The 19,772-nt window shown below is 35.6% G+C and overlaps 1 protein-coding gene across 1 annotated transcript; it reads right to left on the bottom strand.

Annotated features, from left to right (window-relative positions):
• Positions 1-3,124: 3,124 nt before the first annotated feature.
• Positions 3,125-19,253, bottom strand: zgc:114041. The gene is given in 5 exon segments (NM_001029972.2): positions 3,125-3,431; positions 8,053-8,823; positions 9,273-9,416; positions 10,198-10,406; positions 19,151-19,253. Coding segments are annotated over 4 exon segments (1,302 nt in total). The 5' UTR covers positions 10,400-10,406; positions 19,151-19,253; the 3' UTR covers positions 3,125-3,246.
• Positions 19,254-19,772: the final 519 nt, after the last annotated feature.

Genomic DNA, 19,772 nt, shown 5'->3' with positions numbered 1-19,772 from the left:
AATAAAGGGACTAAGCCAAAAAGAAAAAGAATGAATGAATGTTTGCCTAATCGATCTCCATATAGACTCATTTTTTGGCTTGGTCAGTTTGCTCTTTAGCTCACCTTGTACTTTATATAACTATTCACCTTATTCTCCGCCGACGAGCGGGCACTGCCATTTGACTCGCAACTTCCGGTCTCATTCACTTCCATTCTTTTTTTGACGTTAAAAACTGCTCGTTACGGTGCTTGATGTTGCAATTTGATATTTTCTTATTTTATTATTCTACTTGGTCTGTATAGTCATGCAAACATTTGTTTGTAGAGCAAGTAGTTTGACCATTTTCTGCCGTTTATTATTCCTAGTCATTTCTCCTATAGGCGACTGAATCGGAAGTTCTAAGACAATCGCGAAAACAGGCGCACTTCCGCATTTTGCATCCTCCGAAAGATGCATTCGAAGAGCGCTGCGTCATCACACCATGATGAAGGCAGTCTCATTTAAAATAAATAAATAAATAAAATCATAGGCTCCTTCAAATGCAGCCTCAAAAGGAGTCTTTCGTTTCTCAGGTACTGAAGGATACAACTGTTGGATTCTTCGCTACCTCGGACGTCCAAGATTCCAAGGGAACTTCTTGCTGTGAGGCGATCGTGCTACCCACTGCGCCATTGTGAGGCCCAAAAGTATGACATGTCTTACTAATGTTATTTTATAGACAGTTTACATTTTTAAGTGTACATGTGTGGGTCAAGCTTTTGTAAACCTGGTTTTGCCTTTAGATAGTTAAACTTTTAAAATCACTTTGTGAAAAAAATATTACAAATTTTATTACTGCTTATTAACAGCAGCTGTGATGATTGCTATGTGACGAGATCTGTCCTCTGTTGGTTAGATTGTTTCATTTCAAAACGCTCGGTTCGGCCTGTCTGGACTTTAAAGGACTCATGTGGAAGCAGGGGCGTCACTAGACTCAATTTACTAGGACACATGCCCCAGTAAAAATCGCTAGTGCCCCAGTAAATGCTCTTAGATATGATTTACTTCATATTCAAATGTATTTATTAAGAGTGGTAATCCCGGAATAAAGACGTTATTCTCTATGTTCAACCAAACCAACGCTAGTGAAAGCAATGTAGTTTAATATAAAAGCAAACTGATGCATCTCAGAATGCGTGCAGAAAAAAACATACCCGCGCCTCACCAGTGGCGTAGCGCAAAATGCGGAGGCCCCCCTGCAGGGATCGCTGACGGGGCCCCCTGATGAAGGGGAGGGGGGGGGGGGGGTTGGATACGTCATACGTCAATTTGCATATCACTGACGTCATCACGTTCTACCGTTTCTGTTTAACAGCCTATGGTTAATAAAGGGGTATTTATAATTGCACTACATATAAGCATGTTTATTTAAATAAATTTATTGCTGTTTGAATACAGTATATCATTATAGATGTGTAACGTTAGTAAATGTGCAGTAATCTCTCATATGAAATAAACTCAGACAAGTTCAGAAACTGTCACTAAAATATCTGTGATTGTGAACAAGAAAAGAATAAACGGTCCAATTAAATTGTTAAAAGAAAGTAGAAGTAGATCGGTTTGACTGTACAAGGGAAATACCTTCACACTGCCTGTGCTAAATCATTTGTCGTCGGTACGCAGAGGGGTGATCTGCTCTCGGGCTGCAGGTGGGAGAGGCTGCTGTACGAGGACTGACTGGGCCGACTGTCAGTGCTGTGAGGCGGGGGAGGGGCCGGCGGCATCACACGCAGCTCGTTGAGAAGAGTAGGGACGGTACAGTATGGACAAATGACAGTCTAAAAAAATCTCCAATAACACACAAAAAAGTCGCTAGATTTGTCGCTAGGGGGGTCTGAAAAGTCGCTAAATCTAGTGACAAAGTCGCTAAGTTGGCAACATTGGCGGCAAGCAATCAGAATGAAGTAGTCCACCGCTTGAGAGGTGTTCAGAGAACACAGACGTGTGAACTTTGGTTCCGACCACAGTTGTTCCCAACAGTTTTTTTGAAAATCGCGACGACGCGGGGCCCCCTAATTACGCGGGGCCCCCCCGCGGTGCGTGCCCTGCGGGCCCGTCCGCTACGCCACTGCGCCTCACACACCATTCCTGCTGGACTCTGATGTGCTGCTTCTCTCCTGGTACAAGTCCCTGTTGTTAACATGCACGCCGCAAAAAATACCCACTGCTGATGTGTTGTGAGACCGGCATTAACAGCCTTTATGCGGAGGTGTCGGTGTAACAAAGGCCAGCTAGTCATTGCTGTGCAGGTAACCCTCACTCCTTTGACCTCTAAAGGTGCTCTTGCGACAGACACTAGAGGCTATGGTCTTTGTCCTCTTTGGTAGAGCAACCGACTCCCATGCGGAGGGTTGCTGGTTTGATACCAGCTCGGAGTGGGTTGGGTGGTGTAGGACTGGCGGGGTTACATCGGCAGGTAAAACTTAATAAACCTAATTCTCTGCCATGTGTCAAGTCCAAGACAACAGATAATTCTGTTAAATGCGTGTATTCTATAGAATTGTCTATAGAATTTAATTCAAATTAAATTAATATTCATAAGATTTCTTCAATTATTTTTTTCCAGTTACATTTACGATTAATTATTTAGAATAATAATTGTATAACGATAATACTTTTTATTTATTTTATAAATTTATAATAAATAATTTTGTGCATATATATATGATTATTTATTGGTTTTATTTTAATTAATTAATTAATTTTTTATAAAGGGGGGTTGCCCCAGTACAGCTTTATGTCTAGCAACGCCTCTGCTTGGAAGTCTGCATCCTTCGGAGGATGCAACCTCTGAAACGAGACACAGCTACAACAAAACGTATGCCAAGTAATGCATTTCAGATTGGCAAAAAAGTAAACAGTGCCCTCTAGTGGATTTGTCATCTTAAATGTGCAACAAAACAGACCCGGAGCAATGTATTTCACACTTCACAAATATATAGGCTGAAGCATGTATTTCCAATAAGCCTGGGTTGATTCTTGTTCTGTAATATCTTGATAATGAAATAATGAACAGCTTCTTGAGTGAAATCAGGCACGTCTCACTGTATATGATCAATCTTAAAATAAATCCAGTGAAGTTATGTGCGGAGAATTGAGGTACTTATATCCTTGTTGCTTTTATTAAAAGATAAAAACAATGGCTTTCATAAAATATGGCTTTAAATAGACAAAAAATTCATATAATGAAATAATAAAACACTGGTAAAAAATCCTCCCTGGCTTTTAAACATCTGCTTTGAGATCTGTAGTCTCAGTGCATGGATCTTGAAGTGTTTCCTGGAGCTTCTTCTTCTTTTTCTTCTCCACCAGCCAGTCCACGAGCACCACGAAACACCCAGACAGGAGCAGACAGATGCCAGACAAGTAGAAAGCAGCACCGAAGTTGTGAGTCCAGTCCACCAGCCAGCCTGACGCACAGATACACAAGAGAAACATGAGACGGTAAACAGAGAGCCAGCGGGAACACTGAAAACACCTGCTGTTAGCCAGGTCTCCATATCATCCTGCCTAAAACACACACTGAATAAACTTTTTCAGTTACTGTAGCCTCAGAGCGCTGACATATAGCGCACTAACTGTGTTTGTGGTGACTGGAGTTGACCTGCGTGAACCAGAAGTTACTGAGACTTTTATTTCAGTGTGTTAATGTACTTACAACTGAAATGGAATATTGAGTAGGGGGCGGGGCTTTCTTTTTGAGCATCATACCCTCATAGCAAACTAATGGTTAGAGAGGCGTGGCTTAGAATATTGTGGCTGAAGCATCAAACTGACGTCAACACAGAAAATATGCAGGCTTCCACACAATTCCTTCATGCTGTCCTAACACAAATCAATTAGGTTAACTTGATTTTTAAAAGATTTAAATGGATGGAACTTAAAGCAATTAAGTTGTCACAAAAAGACTTTAGAAAACGTCAGAAAGGTGTTGTTTTACCTCATTATAAATAAGTACTGAGGGATTCGGATTTATACCTTCCAATCCGTCTCAACATGGATCAACGTTTATCCTTTTCTCATCATCCCGTTTCTCATTATTTTTATGAAGATGATTATTGAATAATGAATAAGTTAACACATTGCTTAATATAAGTATGTTCAGTGAAATTTGCCTGTCTCTTTGTAACTATTTTCAGGCTATTTGCAACTATTTTCTACTGAAGGGCTGAAGACTGGAAAACTACCGTTTCTATTGTTATTTCTATGAGTTAATACTATCTAAAACAGTGGTTCTCGAATTTTTTTCATGAAGTACCACCTCAGAAAAAAATTGTCTCCCCAAGTACCACCAAAATGAGCAGTATTGAAATAAAGTAGCGTAGTAGGCCCAGTAAAGCAGCTACAACTCTGCACAGTTAAAAAAACGTGGCAGATTACCTCAGAAATATAGGCTAAAAGTCATATATGGAATATTATATACATATTTTTTGCTAAATTTTGAAATATGTAGCATATACATGACATATTTTATTCCTCCGCGTACCACTAGAAGGAAGCCTGCGTACCACTAGTGGTACACGTACCACAGTTTGAGAACCACTGATCTAAAATGTTTAAAGTGGTGACGCAGTTAATGACGTTATGTGAGAGTATAATTGTTATTGATTTGTGATTGTAAGCAAAGCGGCCTGGGAACTCATTGCGAGTGTTAAAGCTGGTTTCGGCTGATGAAACTGCAAACTATCTTCAGTAAACTTGATTTATTTATTTGAATCTCTGTCTCTGACCTTCTTCACCCGACAGACTGGTCATTCTTTGGGTTAAAACTGTAAATTACCCCTACAGTTGTCTGAACAAACAATAAAAGCCATTATTTAGGTGCTCCAAACATGGAAGCACTTAATCTCTTTTACCCCGTGCTTTCCTGCTTATCAAGCGGCAACCTCCCGCTCTCCCTGAGGAAGCCAATACGGAAGTAACTAAAACTGCAATTCATCCGAAATTCCACTAGTCCTGGCCGCTCCTGGCTCCAAAACAGAGCAAATTTCAATTGAGCCCACTGTTAGAATGGCCAACTTTACAGCAGAAGAAAAGGTGTTTACAGCCTGGTACAAAAAAAGATTTTGGTTAATACAGCTAATATTACCCTTCATGACAACTGTGAGGGGGGTGAATTTTTTTTATAACTCATCCATTTCCTTTATATTAAGTTATATTAAGTGTGCATAATTAAGGGCGTGGCCACTTGAGTGACAGCTAGGTCTCGTTGGTCGCCGTCACGTCACCTCAGCTGAATCCTGCAGATTAGCCACTGAACTCGGCATATTTATCGTATTTCTGTGTTGTTTTATGTGGCTTTACACACTCAACTGCCTTTTGGACTGGTTTCCTACAATTATTAGATAGAATGTCATGCTGAGTGCACTTAATTGTGCTCACAAACCATTCACGTGGCCTCCGTTTCCCATGTGAGTAAAGTTATATACTTATATACTATCTCTATACATGTATTTGTTTTATTTAAGAGCATTTATATTTATATTTAGAGCTGTAATGCACTCCAGAATCTGTCAGATTGATTAGCTGTAGGCTCTAGAACAGTCATCTGAAGCATTGTCATACAGTGTTATGCTGGATTTCATCAATAGTCTTACATTAACTAACACAGACTATATCTGAAGTGTTTGGAAGTAATTCGCGTTTTCCTCCTGTTGAAAAACGTCATAAGAACAATGTTTAGTGGCTCAATGTATTACAGCAGTGTTTTTAAAAGTCTAAACACTTTATTGATATAGTATACAACCAAGCACAAGTGGTCAGAACACAAACGAGTCACAGGTGATAAAGTATTTTCCCAAAGTAAAGTGTGTCTGAACCAGGTCCAAGCTAAATGCCAGCAGGTGTCTGTAGCTCCGCTCACTCTGCGCCTCTTTGCCCTTGTTTGGTATCCTGCCGTGGGTGTGATGACGCGCAAACAAAAAGGCGACGGTTGGCCGCGCCTACTTGTGGCTTCTTTTGCGCTCTTTAGAAACCTACGGGTGACGTCACGGACACTACGTCCATATATTTTACAGTCTATGCTGCTTATCCATTATTGTCTATGGTCACCAAACTTGTTCCTGGAGGGCCGGTGTCCTGCAGATTTTAGCTCCAACTCTAATTAAACACACCTGAACAAGCTAATCAAGGTCTTACTAGGTATACTCGAAACACCCAGCCAGGTGTGTTGAGGCAAGTTGGAGCTAAACCCTGCAGGGACATCAGCCCTCCTGGACAGCAGCTACACTAATGAACAGCAGCTACACTAATTATTCTCTTTATGCCCTATTTCCACCTGAGGATACTCATCCCGAGGCCCTCAGAGACTATGCAGTGCCACTGATTTGATCCAAGACCAGCGACGAAATGATCCCAAGGTTTCCATAATCCTGGACCAGGCCGTATCCTTAGCAGTTGCTGTGGTGGTCATGGAGGAGTGTAGCGCATGAGACTGATTCCTGTGACGCTCTGGGGACTAATGAGTCTCGCTAACATCCAGTTTCTCCAGCGCCTAGACTGCAGCTCTGCACAAGACGTTTGGCCATAGGAGAAATGGTCGTGCCCAACTGAGCCTGGTTTCTCTTAAGGTTTTTTAATTCCTCACTTTCGCCAATTGGTGAAGTTTTTTTCTTTTTCCTTGTTATAAAGTAAGTAGTTGGTGAATAAGTGCTTAATGGAGACGCAAATCGTTACAAATTATTCCGTTCGATTTGGTGAACTAGTTCAACCGGTTCACTTAGAAGATCCGGTTAAAAAAATTCGTTCGTGATCGCGATACAGAAATAAAACCCATTATTGGGCACAAACGTGTTAAAGTAATACTTTTAAGTGTCTTTATTTAATGCTGTCGCTGTGCTGCTGTCATGTCCACTAATTGTTTTAGTAGTCGGCTCGATCTGGCCAATGGCGGCAGGAGACTCTGAGGTGCGAAAGGGTCAAACACAAACACCTGCAGCGCGGATTATATTTACTTCTAAAAGGCTTACAGTAAGATGTATTAAATACATTTGCAAATACAAAAACGAAGGAGGTTTTTGCTATCATTTTAGTTAGTTTCAGTTAGTTTTGTATATGTACACAATAAAGTTTCAGTTATTTCTAGTTTTTAAAAAAAACTCTCGTTTTTACTTTTATTTCAGTTAACGACAATTATTTTACATTTTAGTTTTTTGTTAGTTTTCGTTAACAATATAAACTTGGCGCTGACGCCACTAACTTTCATGTTTTAGGACTTGTGGAGCTGCGCATCGATGGATTTGCTCTTCAGTGTTTGGACTCTCAGTAGTGATTATTAAACCACACTGAACTGAGCTCAACTGAACTTAAACTCTGAAAACTGGACCGACACGGTTTCAATTTACTATGATCTTCTATGTGAAGCTGCTTTGACACAGTCTACATTGTATAAGTGCAATAAAAATAAAGGTGAATCGAACAAAAAAAATGGATTAGATCAGATTTAACAGGGAGGGAGGATAATACATTTCCATGCACACAAACACACGCTCTTCAGCAATCTAGATATTACGCTGGAGAATCATTCAAATACTAGCTCTACAGTGACGTTGGTGAAGTGGCAATGGTTTCTGCTGTTCTTACGTCAGCTGCAGATGTGAATGAATGGCGGAATAAAGTAGTTCCTCTTACAAAAGGGTTTTCAGACTCTCCATGTTTGATTTTCTTTTTTATATATACGATTATGCCGTCGAACTGTTGTATAAACACAATATCACACTCGTAGCAGTGCGTTATGGCTGTATATCAGCACTGCTGGAGCATGAAGTCACTTGGCCTGTGGCCTTGAGCCAACGCATGCCTCCCACCAGCACTAATATAGAGCCATATATTTTTTTACAGCAATTAAAAACAATTCTCTATCTCCTGTTCAACTATAACTCCGACTCAACATTGCATATCTTGAAATGTGACTATTGCGAATATGCACATTGCGATATCAATGCTGAAATGATACATTGTGCAGCCCTAACATGATGAAGGCAAACAATTAATGACAGAATTAAAACTTTCTGGCAAAACGCAAGCACTGACCTGCAGCAGGTGGACCCAGAAATCCTCCAATGCTCCGTAACAGCATGAAGAGTCCTAGAGCGCTGTCAAAACCCTCCAGTCCAACGATATCCACAATACTGGTCACATGAATGGCCACCACACAGCCAAACAAAAAACCATAGAGCGATGTAAATACCAGTACGCTCCAGTAGCCGTACGCGATGGGCAGCAGGAGCAACACCACTCCCATAGCCGTCGCAACCATAGTCAACAGCTGGAGGTTTCGCAAAAGGCACAGATTAGCCAGCCAGCCACATCCCAGCCTGCCCAACAGATCTGCCAATGACAGCACTGACAAAAGAGAGGCAGCCCAGTATTGATCCATGCCTAAATTGTTGACATACGGCACCAGGAACAACGGCGGGATGAAAAAACCCGCGGCAGCAAAGATGGCGAACACAATATAAATCAGCAGCTCAGGCCTCTGAATGAGAGAACATTGGAAAGTGACTTTTTTGGATGTCCTGGTTTCCTCTTTTGAGTCCAGCACAGCTTTCCTGCAGGTTTGTACAGGTTGAAGGGGCTTCATCAGAGCGCCACAAACAATCAGATTGAGCTGGAGACCGCCGATGACCAGAAGAGCGCCCCGCCAGGAGTAGCTTTCAATGAGCCACTGGAAAAACGGGCTGAAGGCCATGCCAAAGACACACTCTCCTGAACTAGAGATGGCGCAGGCGATGGGACGCCAGCGCTTGAAATAGTGGTTGACCATGCTGTTTGCTGGAACCCAAGTAAATGAGACCCCCAGTCCTAGGTTAGACAAAAAAAGAGAAATAAATCAAATGAAGAAGCTGTTTGGTTAAATGTTTATATATGAATATTTCACCTAATACTGATTGTTTAGAGCAGGGCTGTCAAACTCATTTTCACTGTGGCCACCTCAGCATAATGGCAGCCCTCAAAGGGCCAGTTATAACTGTTACTTCTCCCAAAGATCATAGAATACACAAAACATGTCACTTGTATTGTTTTGAATGGGGAAATCTGTAACAATAAGTATGGCAAATAAAGCCCCGCCTTCTAGCACAGGAGCCAATCATCGATCACAATAGTCTAGGGCTATTCCATGGTTTCCGCTACATTCATTCTTCCGTGGCGGGGCGCCACACCAAAATTCAACCCGCCACGGCTATTACAGCTTTTTTTAAATACAGCAGTTTTTTAAATAGCGGGTTAAAATCTTAAAAGCTTAAGCTTACCTTGAATTACACCCACAGACAGATACATCCAAGGCAGACTGAGGCCCAAAGAGGCGATGATCATTCCTGAGGCAGCCAGAAGTCCTCCGACCATAATAACAGGCCGTTGAGACAGATGCATGCTGAGAGCACTGGCCAGAGGAGCTGAAGAGTCCCAAAATAATCTTAATAATTAACAATAATTGTGGAACAACAACACTATTTATACACGCATATACTATTTATTTAACTATATATTTAGTTTACATTTCAATGTGGACATGTTGGCTAATAACTCTGACTTCAACTGTACATACATAAAAACTAAACAACACAAAACTACTTTGTTACATAGAAATTAAAATGAATATAAAATTTGTATATGGATACATACATACATTATATATATATATATATATATATATATATATATATATATATATATATATATATTATACATACATACATATATATATATATATATATATACACACACACATTCATACATATATACATACATACATACATACATATACACACACACACACACACACACACACACACATATTCATACATATATACACACACACACACACATATATATAAATTATATATATATATATATATATATATATGTGTGTGTGTGTGTGTGTGTGTGTGTGTATATGTGTATATATATATGTATGCATGTATGTATATATGTATGGATGTGTGTGTGTGTGTGTGTGTGTATATATATATATATATATATATATATATATATATAGTAATTAGTAATTAACTAATACAATCTTATTGTGAAGTGTTGCTATAATGTCTATGAATTTTATGACCTTCTACTGTTATTTTATTTTTTTCCTTTCAGATTTTTCTCTTTTATTCTTGTTTGTTTAATTGTTGTAAAAATCAAATAAATAATCCATGCAGAAAAAAAGACACTCCTTACATCCCAGATGAAACACTGCAATGGTGGTGGAGGTCATCAATGAGGTAGTGCTGGTGAGGACACTGTAGTAGTTTTGGAGTTCTAGGAAAAACAAGCCAAAGTTTTTCAGCACCGCAGCGGTTAGTCCCATGATGAAGAAAGCCGATGCAACCACAACCCAGCCATAACCACCATCCGGTGGGTCTCTCAAGTACCTCAACATTCTCAATCTGCAAAATAACAGCATTCAGATTCAGAATACTTCTGTAGTTCTATAATACAAACTAACATGCAACTTAAATTAAATTAAATGTTTTAAGGTCCATGAAGTGTTTTGATTCATTTATTCATTTTCCTTCAGCTTAGTCCCTTATTTATCAGGGGTCTCCACAGCGGAATGAACCACCAACTATTCTGACATACGTTTTAAGCAGCTGATGCCCTTCCAGCTGCAACCCAGTACTAGGAAACATCCATACACAAACATTCACATACACTCATTCACTACGACCAATTTAGTTCATCCAATTCACCTATTGCGCATGTCTTTGGACTATGGGGGAAACCGGAGCACCTAGAAAAAACCCACGCAAACACGTCACAGGGAGAACAAGCAAACTCCACTCAGAAATTGACCCATCTGGGACTTGAACTAGTGACCTTCTTGCTGTAAGGCGACAGTGCTAAGCACTGAGCCACCATGCCACTATGACAGAGTAGCTCCTGTCCTTTTTAAAAACAGCCAATAGCGTTTCGTTTTTATCACAGCTCTGGCAGCTCAAATGAAATGAAAGGAACCTTGAAGGGAGCAGATGATTTCAGATACTAGAGAGCATTTAATTGGTCAAGATTTGACGAAAAACTGAAGCATGAGGTGATGTTTTAAAAAAAAATAAAAAAAAAGAAGCTGATCCATTTAGCCAGAAGTGTTAAACTGCAAGCTTTGGGTGTTTATATTGGGTTTTTTATTTTCTACATGCAGATTGCAGGTGTTCCATTAGCTAATAGATAAACTCACATATGAAAACATCTTTTTTTATTTTCATTTCATGTGACCTTAAACCAGTTAAACTCTGCTGTTATTTTAGGATTTCCGCCTGGATTTTGTATACCCAAATTTAAAAGCTTCCCAAATCCACATGCAGAGGTGTAAATGCAAAAATTTGCAAAAACATTCTAAAGAAAACTCTTTGATTTTTCATAAAACACTATTGAAAGTGTTTAAAATAACTGTATATGTTGTCTATGTTATAATAAACACCTAAAAAAAGAGGCGCTTTTTGTATTTTTTTTTATAAACTCAAATTTGAAAGTGTACCTTTTAGGTTCTGTGTGGTCTAGCGTGCTGTAATTAATTTTGATGGTTCCTGCACATGTCTGTAATCATAGGAAAAAAGAAAAATGTCTCTACCATAATCTATGCAAAAGTTATCGTATTCCAACTGATGAGAGGTGCTGTACAAGCCACAGGGACCGATCATTGTTTACATATTTCACTATTCTTTTGTTTGATCAAACATAATTCACTGTGTTTGGACCACATCAGACATATAAAAGGATTACTTATGCACATCACCTCAAAAACAGAGGAGAAATGGCTCTGAAGCACACAGCATAAGGCAAGAGATGACAGCTGTCTGTGCTATCTGGGGCTGCTTATTGATCATGAATGTATTGTTTTCACTTCTGCACCATGGAAACACCCCGATTCATTCGGCAACTGTTTGATATGTGAATATAATTCAGTAAAAAGAATGCTAGAAGCGTATGAGCACCGGCAAGAGCTTTCATTTGAGCTATAACTTGTACATGTGTCATATGAAAAATATGAAAACGAACCAATGTAAAATACCCAGCTCGGGTATGCAAAATACTGTGTATTTAAGTGTAAATAACTTTTGTACAGTAGAATAAAACCAAAGTGATGCATATATGCATAAAATATAGATTCTACACTTTCAAACGACACCACTTAAGGGGGTCTGGAGCAATGCTAGCCCTTTAAATCTTAAAGCGAAAGTTGATGACGTCACGGACCCGGTACAGAGTTTAACTAGTGGGATAGTTCACCCAAAATGCATCTTTCTTTCCAGCGTCTATGGTTATATGCAGTGTTTGGCAGTAGCGTCGCTACAAGTAGAGATGCTACTAGCTTAACTACATTTCTCAGCAGCATGTCGGTAGCGTCCCTACTTTATAAATCAAATAGTTTTTCAGTAGCAAAGCTATTATTTTAAGCAAGTAGCGCAGAAGCGTCCACACAAGCTACATTTACTGATCCCAGATCATTAAGTGACGCCACTGCCATTCATGGAGCTGTGAAGCCTGTGTCTGGCTGATTAAAGTAAATCCAACAGCAAGAATGGAGAATTCCTCTTCTTCGTGTTTTATGATGGTTGAAAAACACATTTTTGGTGTCTTACTAGCACCTCTCACTCCGGTCAGTGACGTCGGCAATCTTTACACCAGCACTGGGAGATCATCCAAACTCCACACTGAAATGTCAACTGACCCAGCCGATGCTCGAACCAGTGACCTTCTTGCTGTGAGGCGATCATGCTACCCACTGTGCCACCCGATTATCATATCTTTTGTCTTTAATACATTTAACTGAAGATATGACTCCTCATACCATCTGACAAAATCAGTAAGTACTGGACCATGACCGGTTTCATTATCATAAAGTTGGCTGACAATGGCAGTGTCATCTGCATGATAGTGGTTCTATTTCCCCACCTACTCTGGCACATATTTGTGTAAAGGATGTATATCAGAGGTGAAACAACTTTATCAGATAAGCATCCATTCCCTAACACTTTGCGTTCGATTAGTTTAAAAGTTAAGCATCCAGCCCACCAGGTTATTACTAAGGTCAAACTGTTCAAGAAGTCTACTAAAAAAATGTGTGGTTGAGTTGTGTTAAAAGCAAAAGAAAAGTTGGCAAACTAAAAGTCTGGCATGGGAACCATTTTTTAAAAAAATGTTTATAAAGGGGTCTGAATACTTTCTGTACCCACTGTACGTCTGTATTTCTTATTACCGTTTATTATTTCATCGATGATCCCATTCTTTTCGTATGCAATAATATTTTATATAAACTCCAGCTGCTAAACACCCAATTTAATCTAGTAGATAAATAAAAAAAAGCTAGTGACCGCATTAAGAATCAAAAACAAAACAAATAATAAAGGAACTATGGATGGGTCACAATGGAAATATTAAGCAAGTGCCAGAAATCATGCGATCTTGTGCGTCAACACATGACCCACAATGCCTGATCCACTGCTGCGATCAGTGCCCGAGCCAGGCCTTCATTCCCATTGAGTCAACAGCAGACCAACATACTCATATTACAGCACAGTTCATTACAGCCCTGTGTCCTACACTTGTTTTCTCAGTGTGATGTAATAAAACAACCATTAAACCCCTATGACCTCAAAACATATGACTCACTCCTCTTATTATATTTCTGCATGTATTTTTTTCTGTATATTTTTTCTTAACATATTTATATTTTATTATTTTAAACTTAAATTAAATTATTTGTTTTTATATTTATATTTATTTATTTTTGCATTTATTTATTTGTGTATGTATTCATTTATGCATTTATTTATTTGTGCATTTATTTATTTTTAAAAACATTATATTTAAGCATTTATTTATTTTTTAAATGAGTTATTTTATTTGTTTATCGCAGCATTTATTTATTGAATAACAAAGAAAATTAAATGTAAGAAATTTACATTATTACAATAAAAACGATGAATTAACACATTTATTTATTTATGCATTTATTTAAAATATGATATTTAAGCATTTATTTATTTTTAATGTTTTATTTTATTTTTATTGTTTATTACTGCATTTATTTTTATTATATAATATAAAGAAAAATAAATATAAAAAAATTACATTATTATAATAAAGATAAAAAATACACAACTTAATTTATGTATGCATTTATTTATTTATTTTACAAATATTGTACTAAAGCATTTATTTATTTTTTAATAAGTTTAGTTATTTTATTTATTTGTTACTGCATTTATTTACTATATAATATAAAAAATATTAATAAGGAATTAATATTATTAGAATAAAGATAATAAATAAATAAATATGTATATATTAATTTATTTATGCATTTATTTTTTAAATATATTTATTCATTTATTTATTTATTTGTTACTGCATTTATTTACTATATAATATAAAAACTTTATTAATAAGGAATTAATATTATTAGAATAAAGATAATAAATAAATATGTATATATTAATTTATTTATGCATTTATTTTTTAAATATATTTATTCATTTATTTATTTATTTGTTACTGCATTTATTTACTATATAATATAAAAAATTTATTAATAAGGAATTAATATTACTAGAATAAAGATAATAAATAAATATGTATTTATTAATTTATTTATGCATTCATTTTTTAAATATATTTATTCATTTACTTATTTATTTTTAAATAAGTTTAAAAAAATCTTTTTTACTGCATTTATTTATTATATAATATACAGAAATGTAAGAAAATAATATTACAATAAAGATAATAAATAAATTAATTTAAGATTTAATTGCAATATCATATTATAGCAAATATAATAGTTTTAAATACAATATAACTGTAATTTAAAGTCTTATTAAACCCATAATCCAATCCAGAACATTCAAAAAATACATCAGATGACATATAGCAATAAAATCTTCCGGCTTTATTGTGAAGTAATAGATCATGATAACATGTTTTAAATTATTGGTTAATCATGCTTAAGCTTATTTTAAAGCAGCTTTAAATCACTTTCATGTAATTTAAAATGACTCATAAGTTCAATTCAAATCAACTTTTAAGTCAACCAGCAATTGTCTGTTTGGTGAATGTCCTGGTAAAAATTGTATATAATTGCATACAAAAAGTTTATTTGCTGAACACTTACTTTAATCCTAGACTTGTTTCCTCACATGTAATACATGAAAAGAAACCATCAAACTGAATAAAGAACGAAAAACTGCTTATGAAAAGTAAATACAGGCTCTCCTAAGGTTTATAAGGCAAAATCATCATCAAGCCTCTGGTTTATTATGGTGTACATTCTGTACCAGCATCTAATTGTTGCATGTATAAACACTTTAAAAAAAAACTGGCAGAACTGTAAATTGTTTAAATGAGTAGAGGCATTAAAAATGAAACCAAATGAATGGTACAAGTCATTTCATTTACTTATTATATTAAACTCACTAAACAAATCAGGCTGAATTTTGAACAATATATTTTTTTTAAATGTTATTTTGACAAGTTAAAGACACATAAAATATGATTTGATATCTGAAATATCAAATATGAGCACAATAGAGAACTTTGGTCAAGTTGTAGTTTAATGTTTATTACAGTAGTTCAATCAGGCAATAAACATAAGATTTACAAGTGCTCAAGAATTTAACAACACTGAAAACCGAGTAACTTCTGATATTTCAGATGAACTATCATTGTTGGTTAAACACAAATAGCTGAATAACTTTTAAATCTGTGTAAATTTAAGCATGTGTTTGGAATAATATTAGATGGTTTCCGGTACTTTCATTCTTCTATGGCGTTGCACCATGCCAAAATTTATCCTGCCACGGCTACATAACAGCTTCTTATTCAAAAACATTGTCGTGTTTTTTTTAATAGCGGGTGATAATCGCACCAAAACGTATTAAAAGGAAAGTGAAATATAACAGAACAAACTTTTCTGTAACCATAGTAGTACTGTGCGCTGTTTGTTTAACTCTTTAAGGTTACGTGCCGACTGACTGACTGACAGGTGCGTGATGCGTGAGGCCAGCAAACACGATGTGTAGCCGTTTTACTTTACTTCAGGACGCATTAACGTCGCTCTGTAGGTCTATTGGAGACATTCACAAATATTCATAGCAAATCTAATAAATGTTAGGGACATACTTGTTACATAAACGCACTAAATTGCACTTCAGCAGTATTTATTGGAAATCGGCGCGCAAGCACAGAGATAAATGCAATCTCGAATTGTATTACTGCGCTCACCACATTTATCATTGAAATAACGCCACAGGTAGTTGGTAGATCTGTGTAAAAAAAAAGGCCTGCAACCACAGCTGGAAAAAAATCCTAGAGGAAACACTGTAATAAAAAATTTATTTTTAATTGGAGTCATACTTGCGTGCTTTTTTGCTTTTTTAGAGAGCATGTCACAAGTTGTCACTGTTTAAAAATGAATGAATGTGCGAATATAAAACCAGCTTTACCTCAAATCAATGTTGGGTAAACACAAATACACTGAAAATAACGTGTTAAAATTAGAATCATTAAAAAAACAAGCTAATATTAAATTTAGGGTACATTTTAACATGTATTTGGCAACATAAAAAACTCTTTGCACATTCTTGACTTGTTGGGCAAGAAAATATTCGCCTGAACTGGAACACAGACAAAACCCCTACAAAGTCTTGGGAAATACTTGAATATGTCTGGACTGCTTAACTTGTGTTTTACATGGCAAAAATGTTTTTTTTTTTCATGAGAGGTGGGGTCTATTTTTGTTGTATATGGGTTTAAACATAACCTCGATACTCATCGGTAGGGCCACACGGAAGCTGAGCGCACAGAAATGCACAGATTTTTAGCCACTGAGTCCATCACTGAATCTATTTATTTATTTGTGTAAATATATGTAAATTTATATTTATTTCATTGTTTTAAAAAAATAGAATGTCAGTAATATGTTTGACTAATATAAAAATGTTTATATTAATTAATGTACAATACAGTTTGTAAAGTAATATTTTCTGCCTTCTAGTGGATATATTATACAATATATTATACCTGCTTTGTTTACCAAATAAATAGATCTAATAGAATTTGCATTGTAAACGTCAAACAAAAGTAAAAAGTTATTTTTTATTTCATATACTTTGTTTTTAGTTATGATATTCCCAGAATCATTCCACATAAATCTACAGATTTTTAAATAAATGTTATAGAAAAATAAAAAATAGAATACAGAAATAGAAATAGAAAAAAATGTTCATAGATTCTGTCTGGTCCTACATTATCAGCGGGTTGATTTAATGAGGTCAGATCTTGTGAAGGTTTGTGGTGTATAAATATGCAATATCCTTAACTTTATTGACCCCCTCCCCCGTTTTTTAATAATAATAATAATAATAATTAAATGTTGTTTTATTTAACTATTATTATGATTATTAAACCCCCCCCCCCCCATATTCTAAATAAATACATTATTTAAAACAATACATTATTTAAAAAAACCTGTATTTGGTTGGTATGGTCTTTATTTATTTATATCTTTAATTTTAGTTGTGGTATCAAGTATCAAGCTAAGTATCAAGTTAAAGTAGACTAAATTAATATATTGAGGTAAAGCTGTTTTATATCCGCATATTCATTCATTTTTTTTAACTGTGATGACTTCATTATATTGTTTACCAAGCTACTTTGAATATTAGGTCTGAATTTAGATACAAGTATGACTTCAAAACAACATTAGCACTATTCAGTTGACTGTAAACAATGTACTTTGATGGGCATTGGCTGCTAATATGATTTCACTGTATAGATTTTAGAAAAAAAATACTTTTTTGAGTTTATATTATTAACTAAAAAGTTGGAATGTGTGAATTTAAAATCAACGTTACCTCAATAATTAAGAAAAATGTTTCCATGGCAGTAAGCTCAAATACAGTAATGTTATTTACATATTCTTGTCCTCACGACCACACTATAGCTACAAACATCAAGGTCGTTTTTACTACTCTACTTACCTACAGTATAGCGAAATTGACAGTCCAAAATTTGGAATTGAAGTAAAAAGTATGAAGAACTACGGTCTCCTTCATATATCTGCTTTTATTCAACATCATACAAACTATATTATACATTTAATGTCAGTGTTAGTTTAATGTTAACCGTTGTTGCTGTTTAGAAAGGGAATCTTTCGACTGTGATTAAATATGTACGTCCATTCATTGTTTTAAAATAAAGTCCTGCACTATATATGGTGTATGAATATGCAATATCTCTAATTTTATTGACACCCCTTATTTTATTTTTTAAATTTAGTTTAATTAAAATTTTATTTTATTTAACTATTATTATTATTATTATTATTATTATTACAGTTTCTTTTTCTACCCCATTGTTCTGTTCACTTGTTTTTTGTATCTGTATTGCCTGAAAATTTTATAAATATATTATTAAAAAAACATGTATTTGGTTGGTATGGTCTTTAATTATTCATATCTTTAATTTTAGTTGTGGTTTAAGTTTATCAAGTTAAAGTAGACTAAATTAATAAATTGAGGTAAAGCTGGTTTTATATTCGCATTTTCGTTTATTTTTTAACTATGACTTCTTTATTTTGTTTAGCAAAGCTACTTTGAATATTGGGTCTGAAATAGATTGCAAGTATCTTTAAAACAACATTAGAGCTATTTAATTGACTGTAATGTACTTTGATAGTCTAATATGATTTCACTGTTTAGATTTTGAAAAAAATATATCTTTTCCTAGATTATATTATTAACTAAAAAGTTGAAATGTGTGAACTTAAAACCATTAATAATTAATAAAAATGTTTCCATGGCAGTAAGCTCAAATACGTTATTTATGTTACCCTGACTGTTGTTATTCTAGTCCTCAGGACCAGAGAATACAAATATCAAGGTCGTTTTTACTACTCCAGTATACCGAAATTGACAGTCAAAAATTTGGAATTGAAGTAAAGTGTGAAGAACCACGGTCTCCTTCATATATCTGCTTTTATTCACCATTATACTAACTATATTATACATTTTTGGCAGTGTCAGCTGAATGATAACCGTTGTTGCTGTTTTGAAATCTTCCGCCGGTGAGTACGTACGTTTTTTCGTTGTTTAAAAATAAAGTCCTGCATCTATATATATATATAAAGACTTACCTGAGATGTGAGTGCGGGCAGACTGCTGTCTTCTTCTGTCTACTGCTGCTTCAGGTCCTCCTCATGTTTATGGTCCTAGCACAATAGCAGCCGGCCGCAAACTGTGATGATGCAGCCCCAGCCACTGATAAAGCAGAGAGCTATTTATAAACTCACCGAGGCTGACCACGCCTCCTCCTATGGCAAGCCGAATGAACATTAAAGTCATAATCAATTTCATTCGATATCAAAGATTATTTAATGGAATACTGATGGATTATATTATTAATATTTTAGGAAAAACGGAAAAAGTAGTTCCAGACAAATTTAGACAGAATTAGCTACAGTTTCATATCACTACGCCAACTGATTTCACAAATACAGGGTTGTTGCTAGAAGAGATACAGCCGGAAGTTTACGAGATATATTTATAAAATTATCTATTAACTGTATTTTATTAACGTCTACCTCTACCGCAAACATAAACCCAACCACCACAGCAATGTAAACATAATAATTAATGTTATACAGTGTTTAAAAACAGTAAAAATACTAAGTATTAATCATATAATTTATTAAATTACTCATTAAATTGTATTTTATTAACACCCACCCACACCCAACCCTAAACCTACCCCTCACA

The sequence above is a fragment of the Danio rerio genome, chromosome 5 (genome assembly GCF_049306965.1).
Source record: "Danio rerio strain Tuebingen ecotype United States chromosome 5, GRCz12tu, whole genome shotgun sequence".
NCBI lineage: Eukaryota > Metazoa > Chordata > Actinopteri > Cypriniformes > Danionidae > Danio > Danio rerio.
This window is presented reverse-complemented; position numbering and strand designations above follow the sequence as displayed.